This window comes from Pelodiscus sinensis, chromosome 1, assembly GCF_052426305.1.
Source record: "Pelodiscus sinensis isolate ZL-2025 chromosome 1, ASM5242630v1, whole genome shotgun sequence".
Lineage (NCBI taxonomy): Eukaryota > Metazoa > Chordata > Testudines > Trionychidae > Pelodiscus > Pelodiscus sinensis.
The window spans coordinates 349,406,317-349,425,169 of record NC_143052.1 but is presented as its reverse complement, the minus strand read 5'-3'; the positions used below and the strand labels follow the sequence as shown (position 1 = coordinate 349,425,169).

At 47.8% G+C, this 18,853-nt stretch overlaps 1 protein-coding gene across 1 annotated transcript; it reads right to left on the bottom strand.

The window, feature by feature from the left end:
* Positions 1-14,498: 14,498 nt before the first annotated feature.
* Positions 14,499-15,443, bottom strand: LOC102458211 (olfactory receptor 52K1-like). Its single transcript, XM_006126555.3, has one exon. It carries the CDS (start codon positions 15,441-15,443, stop codon positions 14,499-14,501), a length of 945 nt encoding a protein of 314 aa, XP_006126617.3.
* Between the last annotated feature and the right edge of the window lie 3,410 nt (positions 15,444-18,853).

Genomic DNA, 18,853 nt, shown 5'->3' with positions numbered 1-18,853 from the left:
TATAAAACCATGGTACACCCACATCTTGAATACAGCGTACAGATGTGGTCGCCTCATCTCAAAAAGGATATTTTGGCATTGGAAAGGTTCGGAAAAGGGCAACAAAATTGATTACGGATTTGGAACGGGTGCCAGGTGAAGAGAGATTACAAAGACTGGGACTAAGGGGGGAATATGATAAAGGTCTATAAAATCATGACAGGTGTGGAGAAAGTGAGCATGAAAAAGATTTTTACTTGTTTCCATAACACAAGAACTAGAGGCCATCAAATTAAATTAGTAGGTTACAGGTTTAAAACAAATAAAAGAATGTTTTTCTTCATGCAGTGCATACTCAACCTGTGGAACTCCTTGCCAGGGGATGTTGTAAAGACCAGGACTTTAACACGGTTCAAAAAAGAACTAGATAAATTCAGGGAGGTTAGGACCATCAATACTTATTAGCCAGGATGTGTAGTAATGGTGTTCCTAGCCTCTGTTTGTCAGGGGATGGAAATGGGTGACAGGAGAGGGATCACGTGATGATTACTGGTTCTGTTCACTCTCTCTGGGGCATCTGGCATTGGCTGCTGGCAGAAGACAGGATACGGGGCTAGATGGACCTTTGACTTGACCCAGTGTGGCCATTCTTGTGTTCTTATACCTGGCCACATGGCACATGGTTTCAGCCTACAAATACAAGGTATCTTCAGCCGCATGTAGCAAGATGTACCTGAGTATTCTGCCTGCATGTATGTCATCCATTGGGCAATATTAATGAGTGGATTTTGATCTCGGTGATGACCAAAGATACAGCTACACAGCCAGAGGTAGACCGCAGCAGCAAGTCTCAGAGCTCGGATTGATGGATTCGGGGTACCTCGCTAAAATTAGCTGGATAGATGGCGTGGCTTGTGTTGGGGGCTGCAGCCCCAGCTTCAGAGGCGAGCCTCAACCTCGGCACAGCCATTCTGTGCGTGGTACCCCGAGCAACACGAGCCTGCATCTGTCAACCCAAGCTGTGAGACTGCACAGTCATACCGAATGAGCCCCTGTGTCAGATCTTACTCCCCCTGAAGTCATGGGGAGACCTCCCCACTGCACCCTGGGATAACAGAGCTGTTCTGGGTCGGTGGCACATCGGAGGAACTGTCCCACTTTCAGGAGTCAATAGAGGCAGTTTCAGAACAAACAGGTCAGTGAAACCGTAATCAGTCACCGGGTCCAGATGGTTCCTACCACGAGCTCGGAAGGAACTCACGTGTAAAATGGCAGGACGATTTACTGTGGCTAGGGTGATGGTGGTTTTTAAATAAGGCCCCCGCGGTGACCCTGGAAATGACAGCCCAGTGAGCCTAACTTTAGAACCAGGACTGGTTGAAATGAAGTAAAGAAGAGAATTACTGGATGAACAAGATTTGTTAAGGAAGGGTCAGTTTGGCTTTTCCAAAAAGTAACCACAACTCACCAATCTACTAGAATTCTTCGAGGACGTCAATAAAGATGTGGGCAAGAATGATCCAGTGACTCTCTCACACCTGAACTCTTGGAAAGTCTTTGACAAGGGCCCTCATCAAGCCTCTTCAAGAAGTAAGCTGTCATGGGATATAGAAGGTGCTCCCTTGGGTCAGTAACTGGTTAAAATACAGGAAACAAAATGTACAAATAAATGGTCAGTTTTCAGAACAGAGAAAGATCAAAATCAGGGCTCCCCAGGGATCTGTCTTGGGGCCAGTGCTTGTCAACAGATCCCTAAACGATCTGGAAAAAAGAATAAACAGTGAGGTGGCAACATTAGCCAATGATAAAAAGTAATGCAAGACAGTGAAGTCCAAAGCAGATGGTGAAAAGTTACAAAGGGATCTCACAAAACTGCGCAATAGGGCAACAAAATTGCAGATGAAATTCAGTGTTGGCAAATGCAAAGAAATGCACATTGGAAAAGATACAAGTGCACACAGAAAATAATGAGGCCTCAATTAGTCGTTACCTCGCAAAAAAGTCTTGGAGCCATTGTGGACAGTGCTCTGAAAACATCTGCTCGGTGTGCAGCATCTGTCATAAAATGTAATTGAGTATTAGGAAAGGGATGTATAATAAAACAGAAAATATCATAATGCCACTGTGTAAATTTATGGGATGCCCACACCTGGAATACTGCTGGTATGTACAGTACTGCCAGAATATGTGTGTGCCCCTAAATTTTTTTTCTACTCTTGCGACACATTTGCTTAAACAACTTAATCATAGCCAGGTGGGCACTGACATTTTTGGATATAAAAAATACAAAAATAATAAAGCGCTGTAAAACTTAAAACAAAAATTCAGTTTTCCCCAAATTTGAGTTGTGTTGACGAACCTCCCTGACTTCTTCCTAGTGCCTCTAAGGGCACTTGTACCACTGGTTGAGAAACACTGGTTTAGGTCATCGCATCTCAAAAATATATATCTATGTTTGAATTGGAAGAGGTACAGAGAAGGAAAAAGAAGACTACTGTGGGAAATGATAGAGGTCTATAGAATCATGACAAGTATGGGGCCAGAGAACAGGGAAGTGTTACTTACTCCTTCCCAGAACACAAGAACTTGGAGTCACCCAGTGAAACAGAGAGGTCACAGGTGTCAAACAGACGTGAGGATTTACCTCTTCACACAACGCACATTCACCCTGGGGAACATGTGGCCAGGGATGCTGTGAAGTCGAAATGGGTTCAACCAAGAGTCAGATCAGTTCTTGGAGGACTGGTCCATCTTTGGCTGTTAGCCAGGTGGCTCAGGAATGCAATCCCATGGATCTAGGTGTCCTAAGCCTCTAGCTACCAGAAGCTGGGACTTCTGACATGGGGCAGATCACTCTACAGTTGCCCTGTCCCTTTCATTGCTACTGAAGCAGCTGGTATTGGCCAACGTTAGAAGACAGGCTACGGGGCTAGATAGACCAGTGGTCTCACCAAGTACAACCGTTCTTATGTACTTGTCAGAGGCCTCAAAATGATTCTGTTTCATGGCTAAAATTCCCTGCTTCCAAGCGTATCAGCAGGGAGGCAGTGGGACATTACACGGCAGACATGGGAGCACTGCTTGGGAGTGTAGAGAACTACGGAGGAACCTTAAAGTTCCGGCATGCTGGTACTCCACTCACCTAAGCAATGGTTCACTGTCCACACTGCTATTTATTTCCACACTCGCTGGGCATGCAGTGTTGGCTTCCATGAACTGCCATACAGGCAGATGTACTGTCAGTTCCAGGAGCTCGGAGAGCCAGGTGGATGCCTTTCTGCCTAGTACAGCAGAAGGACTCAAGGGTAGTACACGGCAGTGGGACACGTATTCAAAACTGACTTTGGAGAGGACAAATCCTCTGATATAAAAAGTCCAAATGAACAAGACTTTTGACAAAGGGGAAAATATGACAAGATGCTGCTGCCTATATTTAGCAAAAGGTGTCGAAAAAATTAAGCATTTCATTAACTGAGACAAAATGGTGAATGAATAATTATGGAACATCTCAGAGGAGTCACAATGTTAGTCTGTAACTTTAAAAATGAATGGTCCTGTGGCACATTAGAGACTAACACAAGTATATAGCATCATGAACTTTCATGGGCAATATGGATTCTTAGGGTATGTCTACACTACCCCGCTAGTTCGAACTAGCGGGGTAATGTAGGCATACCGCATTTGCAAATGAAGCCCGGGATTTGAATTTCCCAGGCTTCATTTGCATAAGCCGGGTGTCGCCATTTTTAAATCCCGGCTAGTTCGAACCCCGTGCCGCGCGGCTACACGTAGCATGGAGTAGCTAGTTCGGATTAGGCTTCCTAATCCGAACTAGCTGTACTCCTCCTTCCACGAGGAGTACAGCTAGTTCGGATTAGAAGCCTAATCCGAACTAGCTACTCGGTGCCGCATGTAGCCGCGCGGCACGGGGTTCGAACTAGCCGGGATTTAAAAATGGCGGCGCCCATCTTATGCAAATGAAGCCTGGGAAATTCAAATCCCGGGCTTCATTTGCAAGTGCGGTATGCCTACATTACCCTCCTAGTTCGAATTAGGAGGGTAGTGTAGACATACCCTTAGATTTTTAAGACAAGAAAGGACCAGCAAAAATTTCACCTATCAATTTCTGCGTCAAGCCTATAACTTCTCTTTGATTTGAGCCTTTCACTGGAAAAGGCATCACGTCTTGATTTAAAGATTTCAGGTGATGGCGATCCAGCCACATCCCTAGGTAAGTTGGTTCAACTTGCTCTAAGAATGGGTGCCTGGTTTTGAGTCCCAGTTTGCCTACTATCAGTTCCCAGCCAATGGGTCTTGTTCTGCCTTTGTCTGATAGATTTAGTCAGTTAGACTTCAACTTTCAATAATAATAATATGGAAATATACCATCTCATAGAACTGGAAGGGAGCTTGGAAGATCATTGAGTCCAGTTCCCTGCCCTCACAGCAGGACCAAGTACCAGCCCTGACAAATTTGCCCCAGATCTGTAAATGGTGCCCTCTAAGATTGAGCTCACAATCCAGGGTTTAACAGGCCAATGCTCAAGCCACTGAGCTATCCACCCCCCCCCCCTTTCCTGAAGTAGGGCACCCAGAACTGGACCCAGTGCCTCAGCTAATGCCAAATCAGCACAGGGTAGAGTAGAGGAATAAATTCTCCAGTCTTGCTTACAACAGCCTTGCTAATACATCACAGAATGATGTTCCCTTTTTTCTCGCAACACTTGAGTCATATTTAGCCGGTGGTCTAATATGACCTCCACATCCCTCTCCACAGTACCTCTGCCTAGCAGTCATTTCCCATTTTCTAGATGTGCAATTGATTGTTTCTTCCTAAGCCAAGTACTTCGCATCTGTTTTTATTGACTTTCATCCTATCTACTTCAGACATTTTCTTCATATTTGTCCACATCATTGAAGCCCCTAGCTTCCAAAGCACTTGCAACCTCTCCCAGCTTGGTCCTTGGGTCTCTCCTCACTAGGCCCTTCCAGCATGACTGTGAACCACTGATAAATAATCTTTGGGAGCAGTTTTCCAACCAGTTTTCCAACCATCTTACAGTAGCCCCATCTAGGTTGCTTTTCCCGAGTTTGTTTCAGAGAAGGTCATGTGAGACAGTACGAAAAGCTTTACTGAAACCAAGATATACCACAACTCCCACTCCCCACATCCACAAAGTGTTTTACCCTGTCATGGAAAGTTATCTGGTTAGTTTGACAAGATTTGTTCTTGACAAATCCATGCCAACTGTGACTTATCACCTTATTATCTTCTAGGGGTTTGCAAATTGATTGCTTAATAATTTGCTCTGTTATCTTACCGATTGTGGAAGTTAAGTTGGGTACCCCCGCTCATCTGAGCCCGGGCTGGGTCTTCTGCATCTCAACACCTGCTACAGTCACACAAAAGCTGCATGACTATACTTAGCCAGTATTGTTTAGGGGAGAGCATTTATATCTTCTAATGACACCTTGTGGACTTAACTCCTCAGGTGGGAATCCAGAGACACACGTCATTATAAAAGCACTTTTAATTTGGAGCCTAGAGAGTCACAGCCGTGGTGAATGTAGATTAACCCCCGATTGTCCTCTTCAGCAGGTGTTAATACTGACAATTACATGAAAACACGTGGGCCAAATATTCAACAACGCGTACGTGCAGGTCAGATGGCACGCAGCCGCAAAAAAGTGCAAATCCACCCAGCTGACTTGTGCACCAGCGGATTTATAGGCCTACGTCAGGCGGGTGAAAAAGTGCACGCACGCTGTGACGGACATCACTCTGTGCAGTAGGGCTCTGCTTGGACTTCAGTATGAAGACAACTGAACATGGGTTTGGGAAGGAGAAGGAGAATGACATCTTACATTCTTCCATAGTGTCTTTTACCCAGAGGAATCCCCCCCAATCACCTTCTAGACAGACCCACTCACCCACCCTTTGCAGACATGCAACCAGCTCTGAGGTGGAACATAAGTGGCAACAATGCACCATTGCAGCTGCTATTTGGGTAGGAAGAATGCTCCCCTGCCCCAAGCATGGTTTGACTTCAGTATTTGGGGGGGCCGCTCCAGCCAAGACAATGGGGCCACACTTGGGGAACAAATTCTGTGCCTATCTGAGGCATGCGGTGCTGGGCCCACTGTGGGGTCACTACTGCCCCATGGGGCCAGGCACCTGCCCTGGTGTTTGCTCAGGTCTTGCACAGAACCCTGAGAGGGAGGCAGGATTGAACCATGGTCACAGAGTGGCTAATGCTCAGATGTCCACAGTGAGGGAGGCCTTTGAAGCCATGGCTGGAAACAACCCACCCTCCAGGAGCTCCAGCCTGGGCCAGGGCTGCCCCACTCCTGCCTGTGGGTTTCCTGTTGACTCAGAACTGGCCCTGTGCTTGGTCCCTTGGTACAGCTGGGCCCCTTGCCCATGTGGCAGCTGCTGGAGCCGAGCCAGGCAAGTGACCTTGAGGTCGGGCAAAGCTGCACCTCACAGACAAGCAAAAGCAACAGGGAAAGTATGGGGCTGGCCCCAGGGAGTATGACTTGGCCTCTTTGGGGGAGGGGTGGGGACTGAGCCTTTACATTTTAAATTTTTCTACCCCCCCTTTAGAAACCAGCATCCCCTCAGGCTGATCAATGGGAAATCAGGCCAGGGGCCTGGCCTCCCTGGGCCGCCACACAGCCATTAGGGAGAAGGGCACTGCAGGGCATGTGCAGCCTCTCTCCTCAGCAGCACCAGGACCAGCAAGAGGGTGAAGGAACCAGGCACATGCCACAGCCAGTCCCCCCACACACCCCTCCTCAGCAGCCCACTGTATGAATTCATCTCGGGTTCCCAAATGTCTAGTCTCCGAAAACCGAGCACCCCTGCCCCGCCTCCTTCCCTGAGGCCACACCCCCTTCCCTGCCTCTTCCACTGAGGACACGCCCTCTGCCTCACCTCTAACTCTGAGGCCCAGTCCTCTCCTCCACTTGCACCCCCCTCCCCATTGCTTACTCTCCACCCCTACCTCCATCGCTCACTCCCCCATCCCCTGGGACTCGTCACCTGCCTGCAGAGCCAGGCTGGGAGGACCTGATAGAGCCTGTCCAATCTGGGCATGGAGGGACATGGTGAGGAAAACGGGGCACAGTGGGGTGGGGAGCAATGTTTGGAGGGAAAGGCCAGGATGGGGGAATCAGGGTACAGCAGGATGAGGAGTCAGTGCCTGGAGCAAGAGGCTGGGGAAATCGGGGCACAGTGGGGCCTGGCATAGACAGGTTCTGCCCCTGACAGTGTTGGTAGTTACTCTGGAGCCGGGCCTGGGAGGCAGCCAGGTCTCTCCCACAGGCTGGGGGGCGAGAAGCCCAGCAGTGGCTAAGCAGAGCTGGTCTCCATGCTCCAGCAGCCACTGCTGCTCTTGCCGGCCCCCTGGAGGCAGAGGCCTGTTATTGCTGGTAAAGGCATGTCTAGCGTCCGGTCCACTGTGCTGTCCGGATGCTGCCAGCCCTAGTCCCTGAGGAGCAGCAAGACCGATACTCCTAGGAACCCAAAAGCCACAGAAAATGGAGTGTGGCAGCTCCAAGCAGGAACAACCAGGAGCCTTGCAGCCACCTCTGGAGGACGGCTTCTTCTCCTTGCTCATTGCCCAGAAGCTCCGCTTTCCCTCCCACACCTCCAGCCTCGGGCAGGGGCCATCGCAGGACACCACTCCAGCAGCAGGGGGGCTGGTGGCCAGCTTCTGTCCTGGATTTCCTCATCACGGGCCCGCTTTCCAGTGGTACATGGCGGTGCCGGCTGCCTTGCAGCTGGAAGGGGGCCTGCCCATGGAGGGGGCCATAACTCCAGCTGTTTTGGGGGTGACAAAACATTTTACATGAGCCCATCTCACTATCAATATATAAAATTGGGGGAGTACACCCGCATGTTGTCATGATTATGAGGGTTAGCCAGCAGCCTGGGATTAAGGGGTTAATTACACCTAGCCAGGTGGAGTGACCAATAGGAATGTAGGTGGGACTTTTAAAACTGGGACAAAAGAATTTGGGTTTTTTTCCTTTCTCCCTTTTGTCTCTGGGGGAGAGTTCTCTGCAGCTACAGAGAGGGACAAGCATGTCTCTCTCTCTCTCCAAGATACCATTCTTCATTTTCTGTAAGTAGGGTAAAGTTTAGGTAGTTTCGTTAGGTTTTATTGTTTTAAGGATTGGGTATGGGATCTGATATCTGGCACTGCTTAAAAGATGTTTTGGCTTTTCTTTGTAACTAAGTTCTAGGCCCATGGAGTTTCTTCAGGAGTATATTTTGTTACCTCCCTATCTAGTCATTATGTTTGCAACAGGAATATTGTTGTAATAATAAAAGTTCTTTCTTTTCTTTTTATTAACCTGGCAGTGGTTAATTGTGTGCCTTGATTTTTATTTTAGGGGTAAGATTTCCCAAATGATCTTTCCCCTGATTTCTTTATCAACATTTGGGTGGTGGCAGCGGAAGTTTTATTCCCAAGATCTAGGTTTTTAAGATTTTGGGGGGAGTTTGATACCAAAGCCTGAGGGTATGTCTACACTACCCCGCTAGTTCGAACTAGCGGGGTAATGTATGCATACCGCACTTGCTAATGAAGCCCGGGATTTGAATTTCCCGGGCTTCATTAGCATAAGCGGGGAGCCGCCATTTTTAAATCCCCGCTGCTTCGAACCCCGTGCAGCGCGGCTACACGGGGCTCGAACTAGGTAGTTCGGACTAGGTTCCTATTCCGAACTACTGTTACTCCTCGTGAAATGAGGTGTACCGGTAGTTCGGAATAGGCACCCTAGTCCGAACTACCTAGTTCGAGCCCCGTGTAGCCGCGCTGCACGGGGTCCGAAGCAGCGGGGATTTAAAAATGGCGGCTCCCCGCTTATGCTAATGAAGCCCGGGAAATTCAAATCCCGGGCTTCATTAGCAAGTGCGGTATGCATACATTACCCCACTAGTTCGAACTAGCGGGGTAGTGTAGACATACCCTGGTAGATAAGGCTTTGGGGTACACTTGCTGGCCCCCATTTCTGCATTTATCATGCCAGAGTGGGGAAGGAGCCATGACACATGTCCTCCCCAAGCTCCACGCATGGCCCCCTTGCACTATGGGAAAATGGCCTAAGCCATGGGGGAGCCGACGTACCGCAGAGGGTGCCAGAAATCAGATGTTTTCCACAATGTGCCATATGTTCTCTGCGGGGATATCTCCATGCAGACATTCTGACCCGTGTTCCCTGTAAGCTGTGCACTTGGGCGACGGCTCAGGAGAGATTCCAGTGCCGCCCAGCTGATTAGCAGAGCATCCAGAGCTAGGCGTTTTGTTTCTCCTGGTGGTGCACATCTGCACATGCCTCGGTGCACATGGAAAGTTTATTCTGCACATGGATGGAAACGGCTCGAGGGAACATTGGTCCTGCCTATCTGGGGCTGTTGATAAATTGTACAGTTTGATTGCACTTTGGTTCATTAAGCTGTTCATTAAATGATTAGGGGGCTGGAGCATATGACTTATGAGGAGAGGCTGAGGGACTTGGGTCTGTTTAGTCTGCAGAAGCGAAGAGTGAGGGGGGATTTGATAGCAGCCTTCAACTTCCTGAAGGGAGGTTCCAAAGAGGATGGAGAGAGGCTGTTCTCAGTAGTGACAGATGGCAGAACAAGGAGCAATGGTCTCAAGTTGTGGTGGGAGAGGTCCAGGTTGGATATTAGGAAAAACTATTTCCCTAGGAGGGTGGGGAAGCACTGGAATGGGTTCCCTAGGGAAGTAGTGGAGTCTCCATCCCTAGAGGTGTTTAAGTCTCGGCTTGACAAAGCCCTGGCCGGGTTGATTTAGTTGGAATTGGTCCTGCCTAGAGCAGGGGGCTGGACTTGATGACCTTCTGGGGTCTCTTCCAGTTCTATGATTCTATGATTCTGTTATGAACTACAGGCAGTCCCCAGGTTACGTACAAGATAGGGACTGTAGGTTTGTTCTTAAGTTGAATTTGTATGTAAGTTGGAACTGGTACATATTGTAGGGGAAACTCTAGCCAAACATTTCTCCAGAGCTCAGTTTTATTCTCCCTCACCTCACTTCCCTCAGTCCTTTATTCTCAAGCTGAGGTGTCTGCTGAGAAAGCCGCTCCGCGTCTCCTTGGTCTGCTGGGGGGGCGCTAGCTTCATGTCTCCCTGGTCTGCTGGAGGGAAGCAGCTAGTGCGGGGTTGCCTCACCCCATTTGTAAGTAGGGATCTGATGTAAGTTGGATCCATGTAACCCGGGGACTGCCTGTATACTCAAGAGCATGTGGTGCAGAAAAATGGGAGCCTGCCTCGGGCTAATTTCAAGGCTTCCTTGTAGTATGGACACGCTATTTTGAAATAGTTATTTTGAGCATTATTATTTCAAAATAAGTTATGTCTAAATAATTTCCTAGTGTAGACGTGCCCTAGGGGAAATTGCCTTTGTACTGCGTTAACCAGCTGAGATCCTTCTATAATCCTAAATGGACAGTGTTGGATTTGCAAATTAATTGCAGTTCAGCTGTCTCCCTTTGTAACTAGTTTTTGGAATTCTTTTGAAGAAGGACGGCGATTTTCAAATCCATTCTTGAATGGCCAGGGAGGTTAAAATGTTTCCCTACAGGTGTCTGTGTGTTGCCATTCCTGATATCTGATTGGTACCCATTTAGACTTTTTCCACAGAGACTGTCCGGTTTGACCAATTCACATGGCAGAGGGGCCTTGCTGGCACTTGATGGCATAGATCGCATTAGAGGATGTGCAGGTGCATGAGCCCCTGATGTGGAGACTGAGGTGGTTAGGTCCGGTGGTGGTGTCACTTGCACAGAGTTGGCAAAGGGATTTGTTGCAGGGGAAGGTTCTTGGGGGTGTGTCTAGACTACAGGGTTTTGTCAACAAAAGTGGACTTTTGTCGACAAAACTATATCTGCGTCTACACTGCCACTGAGTTCTGTTGACAGAACGTCGACAGAACTCAGCAGCTTTGTCGACGGCTGTAAACCTCATTGTATGAGGAATAACGCCTTTTGTCGACAGAGTTCTGTCGACAGCAGGCATTATTGAAACTACACTGTCCTTTTTGTCTACACTGTCATGTTGACAAAGCAGCTTGCTTTGTCGACAAAACTGGATGTAGTCTAGATGCTCTTTGTTGACAGAAGCTTTGTCGACAGTATCTGTCGACAGAACTTCTGTCTACAGAAGCCTGTAGTCTAGACATACCCTGGGTGAGTGTGTCTGTGATGCATTGTGTGGCTGCTGGAAAGGATTTGCTTCAGGTTGGGGGGCTGTCTGCAGGCAAGGACTGGCCTGTCTCCCAAGGCCTGTGAGAATGAGGGATGGTTTTCCAGAACAGGTTGTAGATTGTCAATGGTGCACTGGAGGGGTGTAAGCTGGAGGTTGTAGGTGATGCCTAGTGGTGTTCTGTTATTTACTTGTTGGGTCTGTGTGACAGATCGGGCCAGGTCTGGGCACCACTGAGGGTGTCCACTCAGGGCAAATTGCTCAAACCAGGGCTACTTACTGCCATTAAGAGGACCTGCAAAGGAGAGTCTGACTTATCAGGAGGGTGAGGAAAGGTTAAGCAACTCTGGAGATGAACCTGAGGGTGGGGCTTTGGGCATTCAGCCAATGAAATGCAGATAAGGAATTTCAAACTGAGAGAGGATTTTTTTCTCTCTCTCTTCCTTTGTTTTGGGTCAGAGAAATTTTTCCCCAGGTGGCAGGAGAGATGGACTCTGCCAGGAACAGATTCCTTGAATTCACTGAAATGTGTAAATAGGGAAAAGTTTAGATAGTCCATCAAGTTTTATTGTTTTCCTTGTCTGCGGGGTTGGAAATCCTGTCTGAGCTGGTTAATTGTTTTTCTCTTTTGTAACTAAGGAATTACAGCCCAAAAATTCTCCCTAAATCTATTTCAATCTATGGCTTTTAACACCCAGTCATTTATTATGCTTGCAACAGTAGTAGTCTTGTTTTAATAATAAAAGTGTTTTCTTTTTTCTTTCCTTGTTTTGGTGAACTGGCACTGCTTATTTTTGTGTCCTTAAACCTATGGGCCTAAATTACCCAGGAGGAGCAGAGCCCCATTGTTCTCTGTGGATTATCTCTGTTCGTTTTCCCAACTCCAAGCAAAACGAAGGTTGGGGGTAGAGCTTTGCCTCAGGGAGGGGATTCCAAGTGATCTCTACCCTGGAAAAGGGCTTATTTTATATTTTTATTTACACTTGGTGGAGGCAGCGACTGACCGTCTTTTTGGAGGGGGGGGATCTCAGGGAAACTGGGACTAGACAAGTTTTGTCTCTGGGAGCTACAGAGACAAGTTCTTACAAAGTTTGTTCTGCTAGCTGGCCCCCATATCTACACTTGAAGTACCAGATTGGGGAATTGAGCCGTGACACATACAAATCACTGTATCTTTATTTTAACACATTTTCTATTACCTTGTGCCAAGTGGTTAGTTGTGCAAACACATATATGGTTACGTCTACACTGGCAGCTTCTTGCGCAAGAACTCTTTTGCAGAAGAGTTCTTATGCAAAAACTCTTCCACAAGACAGCATCTACACTGGCATGTGCTTTTGCACAGGAGCTGTGCTTTTGCTCAAGAGCATCCATGCCAGGGTAGACGCTCTCTTGCTCAAGAAAGCTCTGATGGACATAGGGACTTCTTGCACAAGGAATTCATGTTGCCTGTCTACAGTGGCCTCTTCTGGAAGAGCTCTTGCTCAAAAGGGCTTCTTCCTGAGAGGGAGCGTCAGAGTTCTAGCGCAAGGAGCCCTGATTTTATACATTAGAACGTCAGTTTACTTGCACAAGAACACGCGGCCAGTGTAGACAGGCAGCAAGTTTTTGCTCAAGAGCGGACGCTTTTGCGCAAGATCACGCCAGTGTAGACACAGCCATAGGGTCATAGGGTACTTACCTTATGTGAATAAACAGGATTAGGGTATAATTTCAGCTATATCACTGTGAAGAACATAAGAACAGCAATAGTGGGTGAGATCAAAGGTCTATCAAGTTTAGGATCCTGTCCTCCAACAGTAGCCAATGCCAGGTGCTCCAGAGCGAATGGACAGAACAGGGACTCATCAAGTGATCCTTCCCCTGTCGTCCATTCCCAGCTTCTGGCAAATAGAGGTGAATGATGCCATCCCTGCCCATCCTGAGTAACAGCCATTTATGGACCTATCCTCCAGGAATTTATCCAACTTCTCAAAGGACTTTTCTAGATCCTTTGTAACAACATTTGTGGTTAATGTTATTGCTATTTAACGCAGATGGTGCAGATCACACATGTTATTAATGAGATCTATATTTATATGCTAGACAGCATATATTAGTGAACAGGACAAAGGGGATAGCAAAACAGAGCAGGACTTTTTCCATGTAGTTTATTGACACACACACCTACGTATACACACACATATTACTCCATTTCATTTCAATTTATTGTTGATCCCAGAAAGAGAACTTTGAATACTTTGAATGCTGAGATCACTGTGTCGAGAATTTGTGGAGTCCCGGAGGGCACTTTGGGCAAATACACACTTGCTCACCCCCCACACGCTCCACCCTTGACCTAGTGCATTGTGCTGTTGTGTGATACTGTAAAACAACTGAGGATAGACTCCCAGACAGTCAGGCATCACAAGACAGGACAGATTCTCACACACACACACACACAAGTTGGCACATGGAAGATGTCCCAGTGGCATGTTTGGGACAGATAAGCCCAGTGCTCGGTAATTATTCTAGTGCCTAAATGGCCTCTGGTGTGTTGCTCCCTGTCAGTGGAGACCAAATTTCAGGCATGGTTAAAGCATTCTTTCCTGCAGTATGCATGTGGTTAGGCGGGGGGGACAGAATTAAAGGCCAAATGTTGCAGCAAAGCAAGAAACGTTGTGAAGCACCTTCATGCTCTACTTTGTTACCAGTGCTGTATACATGGGGTAGAGAAGGGGTGGGGAAACTAAGGCCCAGGGACTGGATGAGGTCCCCCAGCTTCCCCTGCAGCTCAGGGGAGCCCATGCTAGTACTCCAGGGCTCCCCCCAGCACTGAGGAGCCCGTGCTGGTGCTCCAGCCCCCCAACTCCCTGCTGCTTCTCCCCCTCCCTTCCCCACAGGTCTACAACACATAATCTGCTAGCCTGAGCCCCCTATGCTCTGGTGTGAGAGAAGAATGTGGGGAGGGTCTTTCTCCTTCAGTCGGGAGCCATGTCAGTGAGGGTTTCTTTTTGCTTCTCACTTGTGTACAGCCCCCTGACTGATTTTCCTGTGGGTCAGCAGCCCCCAACCCAAAAAAGTTCTCCACCCCTGGGGTAGAGTAAAGACAAGGTCATGGCCAAGATAACCTTCTGGACAGCAGTGCTAGGCTCCTGTAGGAAACAGTGTATTTGTTTCCTGTGAATAGGTGGGGGAGTTCCCATCTGAGCATACACAAAGCCCTGACAAGAATGATGTTCCATATCTTCAGAAAACATCAGATGCAACCTCTGCTCCCTGATTGCTCAATGTCACCATCCTGACCAGCCTAGAGGCTTTTCCTTCGGAACAAGGAAAGCACCCGCACCCGGATTTGTTTGGTTTTCACACCGTACACAATGGGGTTCATCATGGGAGGAAAGAGGAGGTAGAAATTGGCCATCAGGATATGCACGTGCGGGGCGACGTGCTGTCCGAACCTGTGAATTATTGAGGAGAGAACCACCGGTGTGTAGACCACTAAGATGGCACAAAGGTGGGAAACACAAGTTCCAAAAGCTTTGACCTGCTCTTCCTGGGATGCCAGGCTTAAGACAGCCCTGAGGATCCTGACGTATGATAGGGCAATGAACATCAGATCCAGCCCCACGATGAAGAGAGTCACAGTGATGCCATAGATGTTATTGATCCTTGTGTCGGCACAGGCTAGATTCACCACGGCCATGTGCTCGCAGTAGCAGTGGGAGATGACATGGGACCGGCAATAGGGCAACCTCCTCACAAGGAAGGGCAGAGGAACCATTAACATAACCGCCCGGGCCAAAGCCGCCAGCCCGATCTTCGCTATCACTGAATTGGTCAGGATGGTGGCGTATCTCAGGGGGTTGCAGATGGCCACAAACCTGTCAAAGGCCATGGCCAGCAGCACGGCAGACTCCATGATGGAAAATGAGTGAAGGAAAAACATCTGCACCAGGCAGGTGCTAAAGTTGATCTCCCTGGAATTAAACCAGAAGATGCTCAGTGTTTTTGGCATGGTGGTTGTGGATAAAACAAGGTCAATGATAGCCAGCATGGCGAGGAAATAGAACATGGGCTTGTGTAGAGAGGGCTCTGTCCTGATAACATACAACAGAGTGCAGTTTCCTAGAAGGGCCACGATGAACACTAAGCAGAAGGGGATGGAGATCCAGAGGTGCATGGGTTCGAGGCCTGGAATGCCCGTCAGGAAGAACAAGGACAGGCCAGAACCAGTGCCGTTGGAATCTGACATGCTATCTTCTTGCAAATAACATATCAATGTATTTCCTTCCAAGAACCCATAACACATGGATTGAACAGATCCTGTAAATTAAATACATATTTGGGGTCAGCATCAGCTCTGGAAGAATTGGATCCATCTCCTGTGGAGTCATGTTGCATTAACACTAATTATACAAAACCGTGTATTTTTCTCTGCAAGAATCAGAGCTTTTACAGTGTCAGTACAAGTCATGAGCAATGAACCCAATGTGTTTACATGTATCGTACCAGATGGACCTTGGTACTGGGAGATGCACATTTCTTAGGCCAGCTCAACACTGGCAGAGAAAATTGATGTAAGATACACCGTTCCAGCCACAACAATTGCATAGCTGGACACTACGTTCCTTACATCAGTTTTCTGGGGCAGTCTCACAGCGGATTATCGATGGGAGAAACTCTCCCGTTGACTTCCCTTACTCACTGCTGTTGCAAGGAGTACCATGGACAATTGGGGTGCCCTCAACATTTGATTTAATATGTCTTTGCTAGACCTGCTCAGTTGAGCCCTGGAAGATGGATCACTGGAGGATTAATCCCCTGGTAAGTGGAGATGTAATCTTAGTGTGTATTCTGCTCCCACTGGAGTCATGGGGAGAATTCCGCACTGACCTCTGGGTTAAATGAGATGTTCTGTGGAGGTGACACATCTGACACAGCCAGAGCATGGGCAGTTTTGGGAAGGCAAGACCTGCCCTTGCCTATGTGACACACAGCCCCGGCTATCACACAAATAAGCCAAGAGACTCTGCAGACAGGGTGCCAGGGTTGGAACCCAGAGCTGAGGGTGGGCCCCAGTCCGCTTCATGCCCCCAGCTTCCTACTTGATACAGGAGAGTTGACCTGACCGTGAGCCGCACCGGAGGGGAAAGGCTACTTTGGAAAGGGGCCTGACCCAACCAGAGGAGAAGCAGAGACCATAGGGCTAACCCTCCTCCCTCTCCCCCATGCTGGCCAATGAGGAGGCTGTGGAGGCGAATGTCAGGTTTGCGCCCCCGGGGACAATAGCTGCCATTTACCTCTGAGCAGGAGACTCACTCAGGTAAGGGGGAGCTTTGTGACATCTCTCTGCCAAGATATATATCCCCCAGACTGAAATCTCCCATGACAACACAGAGGCACAATACAGAGTCTCCCAGTGTAATTAGACAAAGTAAGAAAAAGACAGTTGTGAGTGCAACCCAAACACCCCTGATTTTTTGAATACTCAGTGGTTTCTTTGCAGGATTGTTTTGTTTTGTTTTTTCGTGGAAATAAATTGTTCTCTTCTAAATAACCATTCGCTCCACACTCACTTATACAAGTGCAAATCACTCCAGGTTTGCATGAGTGTGGCAGGCTGCACATGAGAACGGCCACACTGAGTCAGACCAAAGGTCCATCTAGCCCAGTGTCCTGTCTGCCGACAGTGGCCAACACCAGAGAGGTAATCATCAAGTGATCCCTCTCCTGTCATCCATTTCCAGACAGAGGCTAGGAACACCATTCCTACCCATCCTGGCTAATAGACATTGCTGGACTTAACCTCCATGAGTCTATCTAGCTCTTTTTTGAACCCTGTTCAAGTCTTACTCTTCACCACATCCTCTGGCAAGGAGTTCCACAGGTCGACTGTGCGCTAAGTGAAGAAAAACATCCTTCTGTTTGTTTTAAACCTGCTGCCTATTAAAATCTCCTAGATTAATATAAGCTACCCCAGCTCACCTGAACCCTGGCTGTGTCTTCTTCCCTCTCAGCACATGGGGAAGTCACACACAAGCTGCATGACTCTCCACTCAGCCAGGATCAACTGGGTGAGATTATTTATACCCCCATATGACACCCTGCAGACTTTGCTCCCCAGATGGGAGTTCAGAGACTTGCGTTTGCTTTGGCACTTAGGGAGTGACAGCAAGTGGTGAAAGTAGATTAACCCCTGCCTTTCCTCCGGAATGGCTGTTAATATCGACATCCATGTGAAAAAGCATGGGCCAAGCCCGTACTAGTGTCGGGGTAGAATCCAGGTCCGTATTTTTGCCTGAGACAGTATTTCGAGTTCTGTTTTCCCGTTTGGTTTTCCGATATATATTCATTCTTGCTAATATGTGGGAACAACAAGATCCTTACAAAGGACAAAGATAGATATGATGGAGGCTGCTTTTTCCTAAGACAGATGGGCTTGTTAGTCTGGAGGGAGCAGATAAGTGTAGTAAAAGAGTTACTGGGCATGGCAGGAGTATAATGTACAAGCGCACACTTGAAGGCTGCCTCGATTCCTATCTCAAGGCAGGGTCAAGCAACTAGTTGGGCATAGGAGAGATAAAACTCAAAAAGGCCAGTAGTGAAATAACAGGTTCAGGACTGTTTAGAAAGCTGAATATGCACAAGTCCATAGGTCTAGATCAAATGTGTCCAAGGATGTTGAGAGAATTGGCTGATGTGAGTGCAGTTATTGGCCTCTCTTTGACAACTCAGGGTGACTGGGGGGAGGTCCCGGATGATTGCAAAAAAGCAAATGTAGTGTTCATCATTAAAAATGGGAAGGAGGAGGATCTGGGGAAGGACAGCCCAGTCAACCTTACCTCAGCCCCCAGAAAAATCATGGAGCAGGTCCTCAAAGAATCCACTTTTGAAACACTGGGAGGTGAAGATGGTGATCAGGACCAGTCAACATGGATTCACCAAGGGCAAGTCAATGCCTGAAGAAGATAATTGCCTTCAAGGATGAGATAACGGGCTCTGTGGATATGGGGAAAGCGGGGCAAAGCTTTCATAGTCTCCCACACTATACTTGCCAACATGTTAAAGAAATATGGCTTGGATGAATGAACGATAAGGTGGACAGAAATCTAGATAGATCATTGGGTTCAATGGGTAGTGATCAACCGAGCACTTTCTAGATCAACCTTGACAGGTGTCTGTCCAACCTGCTCTTAAATATCTCCAGCGATGGAGATTCCACAACCTCCCGAGGCAATTTATTCCAGTGTTTCACCACCCTGACAGTTAGGAAGTTTTTCCTAATGTCCACTCTAAACCTCCCTTGCTGCAATTTAAGCCTATTGCTTCTTGTCCTATCATCAGAGGCTGAGGAGAACAATTTTCCCCCTTCCTCCCTGTGACACCCTTTTAGATACCTGAAAACTGATATCATGTCCCCTCTCAGTCTTCTCTTTTCTAATCTAAACAAGCCCAATTCTTTCAGGGTATGTCTACACTGCAAAGTTAATAGCGTCTATACATGCAAACCGCTATTTCAATTTTAATCTGAAATAGCGGAGCCCTTAATTTGAATTTGGTAAACCTCATTCTCTGAGGAGTAACGCCAAATTCGAAATAGTTATTTTGAATTAAGTGCAGTGTAGTCACTTAATTCGAAATAGGGGGCCTCTAGCCGTTCCC

What these genes read in the sequence shown, in the direction of transcription:
- LOC102458211 (XM_006126555.3), bottom strand. Translation starts at nt 15,443, where the DNA reads ATGTCAGATTCCAACGGCACTGGTTCTGGCCTGTCCTTGTTCTTCCTG.